The sequence below is a fragment of the Hippocampus comes genome, unplaced genomic scaffold, assembly GCF_001891065.2.
Source record: "Hippocampus comes isolate QL1 unplaced genomic scaffold, H_comes_QL1_v1.1 scaffold7, whole genome shotgun sequence".
NCBI lineage: Eukaryota > Metazoa > Chordata > Actinopteri > Syngnathiformes > Syngnathidae > Hippocampus > Hippocampus comes.
In genome coordinates this window covers 3,020,023-3,039,695 of record NW_017842060.1, presented here as the reverse complement: position 1 = coordinate 3,039,695, position 19,673 = coordinate 3,020,023, and the positions used below count along the sequence as shown (strand labels likewise).

The following is a 19,673-nucleotide window of genomic DNA, read 5'->3' as shown; positions in this document are numbered from 1 at the left end:
GGTAGAGAACAGTTTCTACAGAGTAAAACCACTAATGGGTGGTTTGTGGCTAGCAAACAGCAAATAGGTGGTGGTTCACTGTGTTGTAACCCCCCCCCCCAAAATGTGTTCAATTACAAGCATTTGTCAAAAATAATCTAATAATCGAATCCGCATAAAAAAAAAAAAAAGTGTCTGGGTCTGGAGTCTGCCCACTGTGGACCTGCAGCGTTGACTGCGAGGCAAAAGAAATGAGTGGGATAAAGTATCCTGGAAACGGTGGAGGACAAAAATAGATGACTAACGTTCCCGCGCCTGACGTATGACGCAGCACGCTTCTGCAAGTTCAATTCCCAGCCCAAAAGCTCTCCAGAGTCCCCGCAGAGGCTCTGAAGTAGTGAGGGATTAATTAATCTTGTAATTAGTGTAGAACCGCTAACTTGCTCTCGCGTCCACTGGGGCCGAAAGCCCTCCCAGCTGCAGCGCTTTTATCGCCTCATACGTCTCGTTACAACTTTTACTGTATATATTTATTCGCGCCTCGCTCAGGAAAAGTCCCAATTTGCTGTTAGATTGCGGGCGCGTATTCCCAGAGGTGGCCAGTACAGAAACTCTTGTTGAAAAAAATTACTCTGGTTGAAGTGAAATTAGTCATTCCTGTACTTAAAAGGGGAACTGAACGCAAACATGTTCTTTGGAAGACTGTGTCGGATGTGCCCCCATTAGTCTCAACGTGGTATTGTGATGAAGCTTGCGTTATTTATTTATTTATTTTTACTCTCCCTCCTTTTCAGGGGGGGAGGGTCGCCATTTTGGCCAACAGCTCCCTCTGCTGTCGACTGAAATTGACGTCAAACCGCCCTCAGACTTGCATTGCCAATGTCGAGGTTTTCTGGGTTCGCTCCTGCGACATTTGCAATGGCAGCCCAAGGGCAGTTGTGATATCAGGACAGTGGATGCAAATGGGTAGATTTTTTAAAAATGTATTTCACATTGAGAATATCTTTGTGTGATTTGTTTAGACGAGAAGAGCAACGAAGTGGACCTGTCCACCAGCGAGGACTGGGACGTGAAAACCATAACCAGCGCGCTGAAGCTGTACCTGAGGTAAGGTTCTGCCCATCCGTCGAATGCAGCAAAAAAATGCCCAATTTTGCTTGATGAAAGCGCAACAGAGTCGATCACGCAAGGTCGCCCGTCGATTCCGCACTCGCTGCCCAGATTGACGGCATGTGGGTGAAGCACCGACATTAAAATGCACTTTGGCTCCAGCAAGCCGAGTCTGTTGAAATGTATGTATGTAAATGTAAGCAGTTTCGTACTTTAGGTTGACTCATTCGTAAAAGTTTGTCCCTTTCAAGCTGCCCTTTGAGTTCATCAGTCTGTTCTTCGACGGTACTTGTTGTTGTACGAGCATACAGTGAACGCTCCCAAGGTCCAACATGGTGGTTAATGTTCAATTTGGGATGCCATTTTCCCCCGTCGGAAATAGAAATCATCTGCTCTGTCGTCAAACTACTTAAATCTTACATACTGTAAAATCCTGTGAATAATACTAATTTTATAAATATGTTTAAATATAAAATACAGAATAATTTGAAACAGAATTTGTATTATAATATTTTGTAGTTTTTTTTATTTTTTTTTTATTTTAAAGAACTCTCCTGTTCATTCATTTGCTTAAGTTGTTGACTCGGGAGTAATGTGTTTGACTTGTCCACTCTATGTCTGGCCTGTTGGGATAAGACCAATGTCCTCAGTTTCCTCCGAGACTTAAAGTGCCTCTGGACAGCGTCCAGCTCGGCAGTGAAAGTACCTTCAGATGAACTTGGTTATCTCAAAAAAGGGCGCCGTCTAATTCCCCATCCCTACCCCTCCACCCCTCGACCCGAGCCACATTCATCATGACTGTGCACACAACCCCATAAAACAGTTACGGCTGCTATTTCTGTCTCCCCTACTCCTGCCCCTCTCACGTATTTTGACTCTCCTTCTGCAGGAGCCTTCCCGAGCCACTGATGACCTACGGACTTTACAAAGAGTTCATCAGCCCGGCGAGTAAGTGTTCGAGTGCAAGCAACATACAAGTAGCAGTGAACACGTGCAGTATTGGGTGGAACAATAATCGCGAACAAAATGGTGGTTGCCGTTAAAAAGAGAGTGGATGTGTGAAGGTTTATTATTGCCGTGTTGATTTCTGTGAGCCCATCTATAGTGTTTCACATATGCTAGCATTGTGTGAGAAAACTTTCATGAGACAAAATAATGTGGTTTGGTTAAAAAAACAAAATGGCGTTTAAAGGGACAGTGTTTAGTTCTCATTTCTGTTTCAGTTTTACAGTAAACTGGGTGTGAAGTCTTGAAGCAAACACTGGGCTCTTATTTGTGCTAGCTCGAGTGAGAGGAGGTACTTTAACTTTAAGTCGGGTGTTTTCATTGTAAGTGTGTTTTAAAAAGTTAAGATGTGGTAAAAGCATGCAGAAGTGGGAAACGAACATTAGTGTAATTTAATACACTCAAAAACACAAATTTTGAAACTGTTGTTGTTACCTCGAGCAGTTAGCCGTCCGCGGGCGGGTCACACACTCCCCTTATTCGAGTCTCCAATCTCTGCCCGCTCCGCTTTGCGGTAATTTCATAAAAACGTCGTTTTTTCCTTGTTCAGTCTGAAGCGACACCAAGTGCGAAACATTTTCATCATCAATGGACATTTGTCGCTTGGAATCGAGCGGCCGCAGCAACAAATGTCCGTGCGGGAACACGGAAGTGGCCAAATGTTGGTTCCAGCTGCTGCAAATACGTTTTAAAAATGTTCATTCTAGTTTTGAGGCAGACATTTTTGTATGGACCAATTTTTTGATGGTCAACTTAACCAATTTAGTCCACTTTTTTTTTTGCCCTAAATGTCTTGCGGATTTTATTGTTTGTTTTTTTTCAGTCGCAGGTGCTTCTGGAATGTATTCCTCGTGATAAAAGAGGGTTCACTTCACAAAATGGCTGCCATTACCAAATCATAAATGCCGTCCGTGTATTTGTGAAAGCACTTCAACTGAAATCCAGCACTTCAATCACACCTCGATTGGTTTTACTTCAAGTCCTTTGCGGTGCTCGTCGAGAGAGCCTCCAGCACGCCGACTGACTGGCTGAGCTTTTCTTAACTTTGTCTCGCACTCACTTTCTGTTCAGCATTTGTTCTTGAAACTTCTGAGAGTTAAAGCGTCAATGTAAAATGACATTCATGAGCCACTCATCTCTAGAGCACTCTTGTCCGTGTGTGTGTGGCTTTATGTTTAATCTCTTTTTTTTTTCCTTCACCACCCTTGTGTAATATGTTATTTCACTTACCTACAAACGTTCCCTTCGACCTTGAATAGCAACCATCCTTATTTCAACCCGTGTATGATGTTGTTTTTAATTAAATCTTATTCAAAACAAGTGCTATAATTGGATGAGGTTTGACGACATTTTTTATCAGACGCTCGCAATGAGAGGAGAGGGGCTTTGAAAAGTGGATTAGCGGTGATTTTTTTTTTTTTTTTTGTGACAGATGACCCAAAACAATTATTGGGCGGCGCCCCCCCCCCCCCCCACACCACCCACCCCCATGTCGTCGTTTCCATAGTAATGCTATCCGGCGTGGGCGCTCAGATGCCCAAGTGTGAGGAGATATTTAAGCCATTCTGTTTTTGTTTTTTTTTTAAATGTAAATCTGTCTCCTCTGCAAAGCCCGTTAGCCCCCCCACCCCTCTCCATCCGCTTCTCCCACTGCCAAATTCCACCAGGCTTCACGCCGTATATTACCATTATGCCTCTTAAACGGAAATGCATCATTCCCTTGCCCTTAACGCCGCGTCCCGGAGCTTTATTGCCCCACCGATGATTGCGTCCTTAAAGATCTGCTAACTTTTTATTTTTCGTAATGTGTCCTATTAGGCGCTTCGGGCCTATAAGTAGAATTGATAGGATGATTACAGTCTCTGTCCGCTCTTGGCTTTCTGCCACTTGCTTATTTGGGTTTTTTTTTTCTTTTTTCTTTTTTTCCTTCCTACAGAGGGCGGCAGTCCAGAGTCTCGTATCCAGGCCGTCCACTGCCTGGTCCACAAGCTGCCGGAGAAGAATCGACAAGTCCTCGGGCTGTTTATGAAGCATCTGGCCAAGTGAGTGATTGCCATCCCCGTAGTGGTCATAGTTCATGCAATCTGCATCCTCCCCAAGCTCGGAACTCACTTCGGCCTGCCTGTCTGTCTCCTCGTTCTCACTCCACATGCTTCTTCTCCTTCTCCCTCACTCCCACTCTTCAGTCTTCACTCCCCCTTCCCTGCTGTCACTCCATCTCTTTCTTCGCCACTCACGCCGCCAGCAGCCTCGCGCGTTAGCGAGTTTCTTTCGCCTTTTCATGTGTTTTGACAAATAACGGCCAGAGGGTTGTAGATTTGCTCAACTGCAGATGGGGCGAGGCATCTGTTAGAGGAGCGGGCTATTATGGGGGAAGTTGTACAAATCGGAAAAATTCTTCCGATTTGTACAACTTTGAATAGCACTTAGCAGTGTCATATGTATTTTATTTTATTTTTTTAATGAAAGAAAAAGTTGTGCATTTCCATGGGACCATAACCATGGACACGCACAACATTGTGCAGCGGCGGTGGGTGAGGTGTACGTACGTATTCCAAGGTCGTCAAAACGATAAATTTAAAAAATGTCAATAACAAAATAAAAAAATAACAATGTCGGTAATAACATAAGTGGATTCTGCCAATGGTTCGATAGCATACTGAAATTGATGGCACTGTGATGTCATTTTCACTCGACAGTAAATGGCATTACAAGGCAAAATGGCCGCCCCTTGAGATTCATAAAAACAGGTCGATTGTTCTGCTGAATTCACATTCTACAAATGTAATATTAATCAGAAGACCATGTTTAGACTAACGGGCGGAATTTTTTTTATTTTATTTTTTTTAAATTTGACTTCCGCTTTAAAGACAAAAACATTTTCACTCGTGGAGGCAGCACTTCATTCACGACACTAATCTGTCCATCAAACAAGCTCTCCTCACAATCGTGTGTCAGACGCCGCCGTCTGGGTGCCTCTTGAAAATGTGAAAAATTATTGCTCGTTCCAGCCGTCACGGGCAAAGAAAGTGCGGAAGCAGTTATGATGCATATTAGCTGAATTGTGACATCACAATCCAGCCGAAATGGCTCGCTCACTGTCACAATCCATCAAACTATCGATCCATCCTTTAGATACAAGCGATTAAAAAGTCGCTTTTCTGTAAAATGTCCACTTTAAATCGATTATATAGTTTGTGCTATCTAATACTACACATACTTGCACGTCAAACCGCAACGGTATCTGTACCATACTGGGAACACGAATGCTCCATGGCAATACTTTCAGCCCCACCTCCTGACTGCACAACCGTGGGTGATCAACAATTGCGCATCACTCTTTATCAGAGAGATTAGATCAGCAAGAAATAATGTTAGCTAACATTACAAGGTTTTACCTCGGCAAGCTTTTTATAAACTTAATATGAGCAAATTGAGGATAAGTAAATAATCCCACTCCTCCCTGCGGCGGCCCAAGTCTGCTGTATCTTATTTCATAGAATCCCACTGCGGGATCAGGCTCTTGTTGCAGGAGGGGGAAAAAAAGGGAGCGCTATTGAAATTGAATTTGGATTATCCGCCGTGAAATTCTCCAGACTGGATAGACTGGGTATATATATATATTTTTTTTTTTTTTTAATTTCCCCCCACCTCTTTCCTGGAGTTGGCATGTGTGTGCATGTCCTGCGGGGGGGAAAGGAGGAAGCAAAGCCAGAATTTCACACTCCTATCTGAAATGGTTTCAGCGATGTTATAAATGCGAGTTGTCACCGGCGTTTTTGTCTTCAAAGGAATCATCGGGAGCTATTTTAGAAGCCGTTTCCCCTGCAGATGCGCTGCACTGCAGCAGAATTTGACTGTGAAATCCCTTCACCTGTCTTAAAAAAAAAGTCTTCAAAACGGAGCTTTTTACCCCACTTTTTTCCACCTCCTCACATGAACTAAAATGCTCCAATTTAATATAAAACTATTTCACGTCTTGATTCAATGCTTTGTCAAAGAGATATTATGGGTAAAACTTAATAGAATTAATATAGTTGATACAGTGTTTGACAAATTGATGAGACGACCTATCCTGAAAGCGAGCATTGGGATCTGATGTGCTTTGCTGCGGACGGACTCTTTCAATTTCTGCGAGCACTTGACCTTTTTCTCGTTTTGAAGAGCAATGAGAAATTTCAACCTTTTAGTCTCTACAAATGTGACAACAACGATAATTAGGAAGTACGTCAACATTTTTCCCCTTCATTTCAAACATTTTTGATTTAACAGTACAACAAATGTAGAACAATAGAAAATGAACACAGTGAACGACAAAAACATGAACCCCTCGGGGATAATGAAAATTGAAACATCAATTTAAAGTTAGGATCCGTTGTAAGCATCGTTACTACTTGCAAATGTGCAAGCACAGTATAAGCACCAGATTTCTGCTTTGGTCCGCTAGCTGCCAGCTAGTTATTAGCCGCTAACCCGCTAATATTTACCCGGACAGGCTGTGCAAACTCTGCTCGCATTTTAATGCTTTCCAGTTTCCGCTTCAGTACTTGAGTGCGACTTGTTCCAACGACTCAACAGATTTGTTGTATCACCTTGTTTTTGAAGACATAACCTTGCACGACGGCTTTCGCCACGTCGCTCTGAAGATCCCGGCGACACAAGCGATGGGAAGGAAGTTCTCTTGTCAAAATCGCTTCGTCTTTTCATGACTGCCTACCAGCCGCACCTTTAGCTGCACCCCCTTATTGTTACTATGACTTTCCATCTGCCTCTCTGCGGCCCGGTTGGAGACCACTGCCCGAGAATAAATCCATTTTCACCATGATACAAACCCTTGCCAAACGGTGTTTTTTTTTTGTTTTTTGTTTTTTTTTTACTTCTCACTGTGGTGTTTCTTCACCCTACAGTGTGGCTGCCCACAGCAAGCAGAATCTGATGACGGTGGCCAATCTGGGCGTGGTCTTCGGCCCGACGCTGATGAGGCCACAAGAGGACACGGTGGCCGCCATCATGGACCTCAAGTTCCAAAATATCGTGGTGGAGATCCTCATTGAGCACCAAGAGAAGGTAACAACCCTCAAAGGCGGATATCTCGGATTGGTGTGGAAGGCAGCTAAATGGCAACTTCATATTCACCCAACTTTCTCCATCCATTTTACGATCCGCTTCTCCTCACAAGAGTCGCCGGGGGTGCTAGAGTCTATCCCAGCTGTCTTCGGGCAGTTCGCGGGGGACAACCTGAACCGGTTGCCAGCCAATCGCAGGGCACACAGAGACGAAACAACCGTCCGCGCTCACACTCACACCTCGATACAATTTCGAGTGTTCAATCAGCCTGCCATGCAATCACACTGCGGTCTTGTATGTGTCAGGCTGGAAAAGTGATATCAGTGTCATAGTATTGGAGGATCTTTTTTTGAGTCGGACTACGAGTACAAGACATACAGTATCTGCGCATTCCTTCCCAAAACAAGTGTTCTATCCGACGTGTGATGTCACCAGCAGCCAATCAGAGCCCGCAAGGGATTTTCGTGATAGATTATGCGCCACAAAAAAAAATACACAATATTTTACCTCTGTCAACCACAATGTAGTGGGTGTTCACTGTATCGCTCTTAAAATCCTTTTAATGGGGAAAAAAAAAAAAAAACTTCGACCCGAGTGTTCTCCAGATTTTCTCTTTCGTACTTGTTGATGACTCACTTCATTACTAATTTTCCGTGCATGGAGAGTCTCTCGGCCGTGGTTAGAAAGCGCGCCAGTCTCCTCATCTACGAGCCAGCTAGGAAGCGAGCGAGCTCAACCCTTAATTAAGAAGAAATGAAACGCAAGCATCCAAACCCTCACTCGAGCGTGTGTCTGTGTGTCTCCCCCACCCCCCGCCCAACTCTTGGCAGCCGTGGACGTCAATCTGAATCTCAGATATTGAACACTCGCTTAAACAATGTAATACGGTTACGTGTTCATCTGATCGCCTAATCTCTCGACTCATTGTTACGCGCGCGGAACCTCAAAGGAGGGAAGAGGAAAGGTTTGAGATTAGGTTTCTAATCTGTTTGGAGCCGCGCTTAGATCAGACGGTGTGCCAACTAAAAGCTTTTAGTGTTGTGCGTGTGTCTGTCTGTTTTTTTTTTCTCCTTCTCCTTCTCCTTTTTATTCCTTCGGCCTCATTAAATGAAAGATGGAAGGAGAAATCAGCCTGCTGGCAAACCTATCATGAAATAATGGCAAATTCTTCTGCTGTTCAAAAGATAAGCACCTTCACCAAAGGTATTTATGTGCTGTCTTTATGATGAGGAATGTTTAATTGATGAGGGATTTTAAGGAATTTATTATTTTTTTTAATTTCACACTTAATACTTACCATAGTCCCTTTTACTAGTAAAAAAAAAAAAAAAAACAGGGCTAATAAATCCTGACTCCATCTACAGAAATGCCTGGCATATTTGCAGTTGCCTTTTCAAATTCAAATATGAACAGGGTTTTGTTTTTCTGTTAACTTTTTTTTTTTTTTTTTTTTTTTTTGTGGAACCTTTTCCCACGGAAACTCACCTGTTTCCGGTTTTTGTGGTCTTTCTAAAACGCCACCAAAACTCTGTTTAAATAGGAAACTTGTTCCGTACCCAATGTCAAGGAGGCACCGCATGATGAAGTGATACATCCCAACTGAGTTTTTAAATTTGGACACATTCTTGTGCTATTAAATGAGAAGTTTATGCCTCGGTCGTTACTGGAAAATACATCGTCTTCACCGCATGTTTTTTTTTTTTTTTTTTTTTAATCAAAGCATCTCTAGGCCATGTATTTTGAAATTTGACATTACAAGATGAGTTTGAAATGGTGTTGCGAGTGTGTTGGAATTATGATTTTTGAAAAAGTTAATTATGGAAATGGTAGTGGGGGTCAGTTTCTTGCAGATACTGTAGCTGTAAAGTTGGGTAAGTAAAACCCCTCGGTTACTATTTGCTGAAATACAGTAATCCTATCCATTGATCGACAAAACTCTTAATAACCCGCAATCAATAACACTGCATCATGCCCACTCTGGTTAGAATGCAGCGAGGGCCTTTTGGAAGCTGGAGCGTGGAGGTTTGGACCCGAGCGAGCGACTGACAGAAACTTTCCACACAGCCAGAGTCCAACTTCAGACTGTCAATACCCTGCGATAGCAGAGCAGGCGCGTTTTACATTCACCTCCATCTGCCCAGAGAGAGGCAGCCCAAAGTCTCAGCCAGATCAGATTTCGCACTTTTTCTCTCTCTCTCGTTTCTCTCTTCCTGTCTGCCTTGCTCCAACAAACTTTCTCTCTCATGCCATTCCCGCCCCCCCATGCGTCTGCCTCGCCTGTTCACACTCGCGTTTTTTCTGCCACTCTGTAACACACACACACACACACACACACACACACACACACACACACACACACACACACACACACACACACACACAGTTATTCCTCGCACCGCCATCCTCCTCATCTCTGTGATCTTCTCGCAGGCTCTGTTGCTGAGGCTTCCTCTCTCCACGGCACGCCTATTCTCTTTAAACTCCACTTCTGATGTCTCAATGTAAACACTGCTCGGGACCAAACCCCCTTTGAATCCGGAACCTGTTTGTTTTATTCTACCAAAGAGCAGGGCCAGTTTCCCTAAAGAGGATACTTACTTAAGTTACCGAGAACTTTTTTCTTTTTTTTCTTTTTTGAAGGGAAGGTGGTATTTTTCAACCAGGGTTTCTCCCAGCTCCATGGATCATAATCGAATTGTGCTTCACTATAGATATGCACTTCTTGCATATGCCTGGAGATTCATGCATTATTCAAAAACGAATGCTTAAGCCCGCAATGTGAACAAAAGTCTGGAATAAAAAAATCCAGAATTCGCATCATGTGCTGCGTTCGAGCCTCTTGGAAATGGGACGTAGCTCGATTTAGGTTCCATCTGGCGCCCTGTTGCTTTTCGATCATTAACAAGTTTCCTCCGAAGATAGGGAGTAATTATTAGTCGATTTATTTGCAAATTACGCGGGCCCGGTGATCCAGTGGTTAGCGGGCTGACCTCACAGTGCAGAGGTACCGGGTTCAATTCCGGCTCCGGCCTCTGTGTGTGGAGTTTGCATGTTCTCCCCAGGCCTGCGTGGGTTTTTTACGGGTACTCCGGTTTCCTCCCACATTCCAAAAACATGCGTGGCAGGAGGATTGAACACTCTAAATCGTCCCTAGGTGTGATTGTGAGCGTGGATGGTTGTTCGTCCGTGTGTGCCCCGCAATTGGCTGGCAACCGGTTCAGGGTGTCCCCCGCCTACTGCCTGGGAACAGCTGGGATAAGCTCCAGCACACCCCGCGACCCTTGTGAGGACAAAGCGGATCGGTAAATTATTTTGTGCATCAGCCAATCTGGTCGCCGACATTGCGGCCGAATTGCAGAGGATTGCATTTGCATTTCCAGTTCACTCAATAAAATCCCCAAGTTGTTCATAACTTTTACATTGTATGTTCTGTTCTGCATTTTGACTGATATTCTGACCTTCCCTTGGCGTATTGATGTAAATGAGGCAATGTTTGTGGTCATCCTTTGACTACTCAACCGTGCACAGATGCGCGCATATCTTGCCGGCGACTTGTCTTCCCAGCTCATCTTTGCATTGCGTATTCAGATCTTTACAGACGCTCCCGAGTCGTGCCCTCTCTCACCCGCCGCCCCGTCCTTTTCCGCACCCACGAGGCAGTCCAAAAAGATGAATCGACAGAGCCGTCCGCTGGCTGTCTACAACCCGCAAGTTATGGACATTCAGAGCGGTAGGAGATGCCCCGCCCGTCTGATCGTCTTCCATCTCCCGTCCATCCCCCCGCACACCAGATTTGAACGAGTGCAGATGGCCAATCGCACCAATCACAGCGGTTCATTTGGGCGCGTTTTGAGGATCACCGCGTTTGACAAACAGTAGTCTGCGTGACATCGCATTGATTTGTAGCCTGATGCCAGAGGCGTTTTGATGCTTTTTGTATCTGGATGCAGTCATTTCTGGATGAGGGAAAACTATTTATTTAAATTCTAATCAAACAGACAAGGAAAACTTAGAACACATTTGCTAGCCTGGTCATGCCATGAGACAAACAAGGACCTGTATGATGCCAGTGGTTGTCCCAAGAGGCGTGGGCGGCACAACCGGCTCGAGAAAAATCGACCAAAACTTACTTTAGACCTCGTGTCAAAAGAGAAATTGATCACTTTTTGGTTACCGCAGTGAGGAAGTCACCAGCATCTGGGGATATTTTGAACACATGAGAATGCTGGAATTTTCCTGGTTCTGGACCGGCAATTTGCTGTGCTTCAGTATTTTGAATCAAAAGTTCAAAATGAAGAAAACGTGTCCCCTTGCTCAGTGTTGAAAGTTACGCTTAGATAACTGGGGTTGAGATTTTGGCGCAGGCTGGACACACTGTCCTGATCCCATTTATTATTGACAGCACAGGATACAGTGTGAGATGTCTGCTTAGTTTTGCAGACAGGTTGCTGTTTTTAAAACAGCATTGATGACCGAACTGCAGACATTTTGCCGTATGCCGCATATTTTTATGTATGCTACATTACACCAAGTCATCCTTTTTTTTGGGGGGGGGGGGGTCTTTGTTGGGGCTGGGCGTTGTAGTTCCTGTGAAATGATTGAAGTGGACTGACCCAGTCTAAATCTTCACATCGGCAAATTTTAATATCTGGGCTGGCTGTTGTAATCCCTTTTTTAAACTTTTTAAGCGGCCCCTGATAATGGATTTAGTCTACGTTGTCTCATCCGTTGGCTGGTTGAAGGAAATGTAAGCGGGGATAAAACAAGAGTCTGAGCCTGTGTGTGATGCGACATGTGACCGACATCCCTCACTTTCACACACTTGTTGGCTTGCAGGACGCCACGTTTATGTCACAAATGGCAGCAGGTCAATCCGAGTTTGTCGTCGAGCCAGCACTTAAATTTAATCCCACACTCAGATACAGGTCATCAAAAAAAAAGACCAGACTATAATATTCAGTTGTGATGGCACAGCTCATTCACTTGTAAAATTTTGCCATGTTTTTCTACCACGGCTCGTGTATAAATGTGTGTCTATATACACACTACGGCATTTTTTCCAGAGAGAAATAATAACGTGAAAGCGCCCCAAAAATTGTTGCCTAATGCCTCATTAGACTAGAAAATAAAAAATAAAAATGGACTGCATGTAAGCATAATTACACACACTACAATTGCATTTTCTATGGATTTTATACTTGCAGTATTTTCCTGTTGAAATCCATTTTAGTGGTTTTTTTTTTGTTAGTTTTTTTTCCGATATTGTGTCTATGGCCAATTTTCACCAAATGCAACTAGTTTAACGGGGGCTTACTGTATCTACATTTTGTGACATTTGTGTTTGCCTTTGCGCCGTGACCATTTTCTCATGTCAAATCAATGTATAAATGCCTGGGCTTAATAAAGTTCGGGAAAACACAGTGCCAGGCCGCCGCGCTTGCCCTCGTTTCAAATCAATGGCCATAAAATCCGCTCATAATTGTTTGCTTGGTTTCCTGAGATGAGATGCATGATTACGCCACAAGTGTTGCTCTCGTTGCTGACAATGTGGCCATTTGATATCATATTGCCATTCATATTGATCAATCATTTAGCTTTCAAGCTTTCATATCAGGCGCACCAGAGCTGTAAAGCCATTATAACCCAAGGGCAAGATTGTTCATGAAGAAAACAATTTTAACGAGTGCAATCCCCGTGTCATTAGCCTGCGACGCCTCCAACCTCGCCGCGGACGAGACCTCGATGGGCAGCAACGAGTCGGTGTCGTCGCAGTCGTCGTCGGCCTCCGCTTCGGAGATGACGACCCTGTCGGAGAAAAGCGAGCGTTTGCCTCTCAGCGTCAGCCTCTCCTCGGGCAGCAGCAACTCCAGGTGAGTCACGCGTTACGCCGGCCGGCCCGTGAATGTCGTCCTGAATGTCGATGCGGCGAATGAATTGTGGGTTCACGCTTCACATCCTTCTTCTTCTGCTGTGTCATGTCTATGAGTTCACCTTGAGATCTTTTCCTCGCTCGCCCTTGGCCGAGTCCCATCAGCGCCTGACAGAGGGGGAGATTATGCGCTTCCTCTTTCATTCTGACCCCTCTCCGCTTGCGTGTCTGCCTCGCAAGATATGCGGGAGTCCTCCCACAACTTCTTATGCTGTTCTCGTGCGATACACGTCCCACCCATTTTTGCATCGTCGAGACTCGACGGGGGTGTAACGCGATGCCAAAAATCACAGTTGGGTTTTGTCCTCTGGCCTTTTATTTTCCAACATATGTGGCGTGGTTTTGGAAGGATGGAAGGCAAGCAAGCCGGGAGGTCATCATGAATCTTCTCTCTTATTTGCTCGTCGGGACAGGTGGCCGCTCGTCCGCCGTGTAAGTCGTATTGCATACATGGCAATTTTCCGCGGATCCGCGGAAATCCGCCGTTTTATTTCTTAAATTGATCATTTTTGTGAATCGTCTAAATCCGTTGAGAAAAATTTAGGGGCGGTCAGATACCTTATCGTCGAGTTTTCACGAGCTCTCCGGAACAGTCTCTCTGTTTTCCGTTTGTAAACAGCCCTGCGATTGGACGTGTATGAAAGCTTCAACTAATCAGATCACTGAAGGCATTATGAAAACAAAAAAATAGAGGAGCTGCTGGAAAGGCAGCCACTCTCGCGGCGCCATTTTGAAATCAAAATAACAAAAATAACACAACACAACACATAGGACACAGTCACTGTAAAGGTTAAAATTGGTTCCAAGTTCGACGAAGTTACCGAAGCTCTTGGACAATTTTTGAAGAAACCAGACGTAGCAGGCAAAGCTTATTGTGTGTATTGTAGTGACTTAATTAACTATGGCTCCCGTGGATGCGTGGCACTGACAGATCATGCAACAAAAGTGAAAAAACATGCCGACAAAATCGCCATTCGACGGAGCAATTATTCTTTGGGATCGGCATTTTTCAAACAAACTTCGTCAGCGGATACAACTAAAGACGTTACGCGCTAGGGTACTTTGGCTGAACCAAGCAACGAAATCTGCTCCACTGACGCCCCTCGCCGATAGACAGGTACACTCCGAGGTATATACTTTTTTATTCAAATATACGAGGATGATATTTTCAATTTTATTTGCAACAGCATGATAACATTTATTTGTTTTTATTTGCGTTTTATATTCATATTGATAATTCACGTTTTGTCTTGGATAATAAAGCACGGTTTTTTAGTTTTGATTTTGAGCAGCAAATTTGGAGTTACATATTGGTGCTCACCAGGAATGCATAGGCAAAATTGCACAAATTTTCACTTGAAAGAATAGTGGCGATCTTGGGATTTTTTTCTGTTCAATTTTCAAACTGTGTAAATTTAATACACTTCATCTTCAGCATGTTTAGTGCCACTTTTGTAAGTAACCACGCCCCCGTCCAGGCCACGCCCCTTCCGCTTTTTTCATCACTCACCATTGCCATGTATGGTATTGACGTTGGCCAGATATTCATCTTGTTTACCCTCCTCGTAGCCGCAAGCCCCTGTCCCTTTATGAAGGCTTCCGCCGTATGTCACCGGGTGTCACCCCGGCTTTGTTCGCTCATAAATTGAAGCCCGGGCGAGATGGCGGAGGATCCGTTAGCTTGTTTGCGCCTACCCCGGAGGGGCTCGAAACCCGCAGCTTTAGCTTCAGCCTGATCGCCCAAAAAAAAGAGCTGGAATCTGTTCTGTTGGCCTCGTGAATGTCTTACCAATGGAGATGATTGTGGAAAGCGAGATTCATTTAGTGCCGCAACAGAATCTGTGTCTGTGGATCCTTTGAAGTGGTTAGAAAAAAATTACAAATTTGCCGCATGTGATTCACTTTTTAGCTTAATAGTCGGGAATGAGCGCTGTTTTGAGATTTCACAACGGAGGAAATACGAATCCATGTCAAAAACGGTGCAGAACACGCAAATTGTGTGCTGCTGACCAGAACGAGGGATGAAATGGTTTCACGGTTTATCAATAAAATTGACAAGCACAAGGTGACTTTGGTCATGTACTCAAAATATGAAAAGAAAATTGTTCGACAAATAAACACGAGAATGATTGCGATGATGCCGATAACAGTGATTTCCGTCCCCATCATCTTTTTCTCCCACTTTTAACACCTTTTCATCTCCAGTCAGTCACCAATGCCAATTTCCTGCCGCCAATAACAGCAGCTTTGCTTCACTTTTATTCTTTAAACAACAATGTTTCTTGGTGTGGCTTGAAAATGCCTTTGGCTCTTCTTCACCAATTCCCACGATAAAACAAGTTATGGTTCCGGTTAATGCTCGTTTCACGTCAATGGCATTTTTTTTTAGAGTGCGCGTCAATTATTCACATTTTTCCGCTTTTCACGACAGGGTTCCCCGTCCACATCCTCTTCGAATGACGGATTACTGTACATATTTAATAATCTGCTCATCGTGTCGTATCGTCAGCTATCTCCCACTTATCGTCTCCTAAATGTTATTTGTATGTATTTGGAAATATTTCCCACATCTCCCCATTTACTGCGTGTAATTATGTTTTCCGAAGAAGCTTTGCTCTCTCGCTGATGGAGGAACACAACAGATGAGCCACTGCAAAAGCTCGGCGCTATTTTTTGCCGCCGGAGCAACGGTAGTGAGCGATTTCCCTCGCTTTGGCTTAGTTGTAACATTGACAGCTACCCGCCAACCCCCACCAATGAATCCATTTTACCTCCGCCGCATTTAACGCATGTCTAGGGCAGCTACGTGTCCGCTAGTTGCGAACCTCAGCGTCGATTTATTTCGGTAGGTTTAATCGTCCTACATCGGATGCCGTTGATGAATGTCGGTGACTTTCCCCTCATCTTCACCCTCTCGGCTGCGACCGGGGCAAACCGCGGTTGCGCCAGGGTGCGGGTTAATGAGTGGATTTGCTGCACGGCGGCACTCGGTCCCCTCACCCCATGCCGATGCGGTGCGGTTGAGCCCCGCGGTGGGCCAGTACCGCCGCGGAGCTATAAATCATCCTCAAGCGGGGTCCCAACAGAGCGGCCACCGCTGGGTATGGACCGGCTAGGGAAACCGAAACGAGAAAAAGCTGCGCAGAATATCCAGACACTTTTCTGCAGCCGTCGCCCCCCCCACCGCCGACAAGGTAACCTCGCATCCTCTCGACCTCCGGCCCCCTCCCCAGCCGTTGCCTTTAATTCCCCTGATTGGCGTCTCTATGGGAGCGGCAGCTCGCCAGCAATTTGCCCCATTATGTGATGTATTAGCGCTGGCCCTGGGGCAGGCATGGAACGCAGAGGGACGCCTGGCTTCTCCTCACGCTCTCCTTGCCTCCACCTCGGCGTTTACCTGGACCCCCCGCCTGCCGCTGTACGTCGAAGCCCAAGGAATCGGCAGTTGCGACAGCGGGCGACGTAAAGCACTGCCGCAGCCGCTGATGCTCCGGATTAGGGCTGAAGCCGTTTACCGATAAACCGTGATATGATTTCAGACGGTTTGTGTTAGCCTTTCAAATTGTCACTATGGTTACTGACGTACTATCTCAGAAAGTAACAGTTGTCCTTTGGAGAACAAGACGCAAAAGGTAGAAGAAGACAAAGCCCAAAGGATGCAAACTAAGATGACGTCAGATGCGTATGTTACCGATTTACTGCGGTGACAAAAGGTGGCGGCAGATGACGTCTTACGTTCCCCTTGAGAATACGACACTTCGAGATGATTTCATTTCAGCGGTACAAAAACATTAATGTGGTGAAGATTCTCCAGACCTTTTGCGAACACCCGAGGCTGAAGTTAGCTCCTCCCCCAAAAGCGTCGGGAAGTCTTGGTCCACAGCTACCATTGATTATTATGCTCTGGGGACGCTTTGCTACATCCGGCACTGTTGCACCGACTTTGTGCTCGTCAGCCTCCATTCACCTGGAATTAACCTGCTTACTCACAGATGCAGAAAGAAACAAAAAGATGACACGACACTATGATTTGACACAACACGACCTAACTCATTTGTCGGTGTAAAATTGAAGTACAGCACTTGCATGACTACATGTGTTCATTGATTCCGAGGAAGTGGTTGGAGTCAAATCGATGGGAGTCCACGTCGTCCGATCGTTGCCAGCCTACATGCTATTTGAACGTACGACACACTTGCACGGAGTTTGGCCTTCTTTGAGGCAATGTGAAAGGTCATCCACCTATCTTTGCATTTGGTACCGATGCTGAATACTTTAGCTAGTCAACGGTAGCTCATAAACCCTTGCCACTTTTTACCCCCCCCCCCCCCCAAAAAAAAAGAACTGTTGCCAATGTATTGTTTTCTGAGCCTGAATGTATTTTGGGGTGTAAATCTGTCATATTTCATTCTGCAGAGCGTCCGTGGCAACAGCCTCCTGGTTAGGAGAAGGTCAGCATGTCTGCACACCTGAAAAAGAAAAGCCACTTGAAAGGTATTTCAAAATAAATAAATAAAATTCTAATACACTTACTCCATAATGATTTTAATTTTGCCATTATTTGCATACGACATGAATGCAGCACAAGCATCAACCTCGGCTCCTTTTATTGTCAAAAGCGAGGCACCTGGAAACTCATTTGTCATTCTGAGTCGACTGCGATGAAATTGGGGGCTCATTTGGCTGCTTTTAGGTGCGACGCAGGAAATTGTAAACAGCTCTGGCCCTTACTCTGTCCAAGCCATTAATGTTATGAACACAAATGTTGATCGAAATTGTTAACCTGCAAACTCACTGACCGCGAGTTGCTTTCCAGTTTTTTTTTTTTTTTTCAGCATCTTACCCTCCTCCATTGCGCGTTGTTGCAAGAAAAGAATATGAAATATTTATCAACTGCGCCATGTGTTGGAAGCACCCGGCGCCTACCTGGCAGTGCTGCTGGCTTGGAGATAACACTTTGCGATGGCAGGCAAAACAGCCAAATGTTTTTTTTTTCTTTGTTTTTTTCCCAGGAAAGAAAAAGCTTTCTTCTATGTCTGTATTTGCGCGTGCCAAATTCTGAAATCTCAGCGCCCTATTTAAATTTTTTCCACTCTCGGGGTTTGATGTGAATGCACTGCAGGATTGACATCATGCAGTTACAAATGTTTTCAAAAAAAACATACGACAGCGTAAAGAGAATAAAAAAACAGCTCACGAGGAATCGGAAATCCTCAGATATACAAAACCAAAATTAAAATCAGATGCGACCAAGCAAATTGCGAAATAAAAACGAGACATTGACAGCCTTCTAAAATTTTTATAATTGCTAACATGTTTAGTTTGACATCTTAATGTCAAACTCATCTCACAATATTAGCCTTAAAAATTATAGATGGATAAATAGAATTTCCACTAACAACCCAGACTAAGCTCAGCTCCTTCCCCAGCATTCAAAGCTTATCTCTCAGTCGTTGAGCTGTGTCACTTTATGCTACTTCCTTGACATCAATGTACTACTTTCCTACTAGACAGGGCTTTGGCGGCATCTTGTGGCATCTTAGAGCCTTTCAGAAGGAGCACAAAAAACATGGATAGGTGAGTTTTTCAGCCAAGGATAGGTGGGATAGGGTCCACAGGGAAAAAAAAACAGCTGCAAATTGGTGAGTTTGTGAATGCATAAGTGTGAATATGCAGGGCAGTATTGTAACAGAATAAGTCAGCGATGGGCAACTGCTGAGCCCCAATCACACTTTGAGTTAGTTATTTTTTTTTATTTTTTTTACAAACCCAAAAATATACCAAAAAAAAAAAATGCTGCTAAAAATTCATTGAATGTTTTCCACCAAATACGAGAGAAAACTCGGGGGGAGTCCATGAACAATAAAAAATACCCAAAACATATATATTTTTAAACTAAAAATAAATTCCTAAAAAAATGTGAAGATGCGAGTTTGCAGGGGTCGACTGTAAAGTGGTAATATTGTAATACCACCATTCACCTCTAGATGGCAGACATTGCTTAGTGGTGCTTTCCCTGGGTCTTACACTTAACGTTAGTAGGACTTAATTTTTTTTTCCAGTTTGGAATGACATACAGGACAAATATAGACGTTAATAATATTAAACTTTGGAGTAAGTTAATTATATATTTCTTTTTAATGCAAAAAATGAATTGGTTTGTTGTTCAGCAATTTTGTGCCGCCCTTCAATGTGAATTCTTATGCAAGCAAGCCCTAAAAAAATATATAGTATGTGTTATTTTGGTTGTTTATTTCAAACCCTTTGTTGTTCTCTCAGGACAGTGGCTCTTTTATACATTGCACCGAGAAATGTATTATGAAAAATGGAATCTGTATTTTGTATTTTCATGAAAATAAATGTGGCCTCCCCCAGTATTTAAATTGCTCATCCGTGGAATAAGTTATGGCCTACTGCCAATGCATCAGCTTTGTGTTTAAATAAACAGGCCCAGACTTCACATGTTGTGATATTGTGTGTGTGTGTGTGTGTGTGTGTGTGTGTTGTTTGACTATATATTAAACACACACACACACACACACACAAACGTTAGCTTGCCGCATACAATATGAACCAAACCTTA

The 19,673-nt window shown here is 44.1% G+C and overlaps 1 protein-coding gene across 4 annotated transcripts in view; it reads left to right on the top strand.

Moving 5' to 3' along the window:
• The window catches only part of arhgap10 (Rho GTPase activating protein 10), a 55,282-nt gene that overhangs the window by 33,231 nt on the left and 2,378 nt on the right, over positions 1–19,673 (top strand). For 3 of the 4 annotated variants that reach the window (XM_019862076.1, XM_019862079.1, XM_019862078.1), the window contains 7 exons: positions 1,002–1,086; positions 1,979–2,037; positions 4,031–4,136; positions 7,002–7,161; positions 10,750–10,891; positions 12,866–13,031; positions 17,507–17,584. In XM_019862076.1, the coding sequence (XP_019717635.1) occupies positions 1,002–1,086; positions 1,979–2,037; positions 4,031–4,136; positions 7,002–7,161; positions 10,750–10,891; positions 12,866–13,031; positions 17,507–17,584 (796 nt within the window). Of the gene's footprint in view, positions 1–1,001; positions 1,087–1,978; positions 2,038–4,030; positions 4,137–7,001; positions 7,162–10,749; positions 10,892–12,865; positions 13,032–17,506; positions 17,585–18,600; positions 18,668–19,673 lie in introns of all 4 variants that reach the window. The other variant, XM_019862080.1, reaches the window with a different exon arrangement.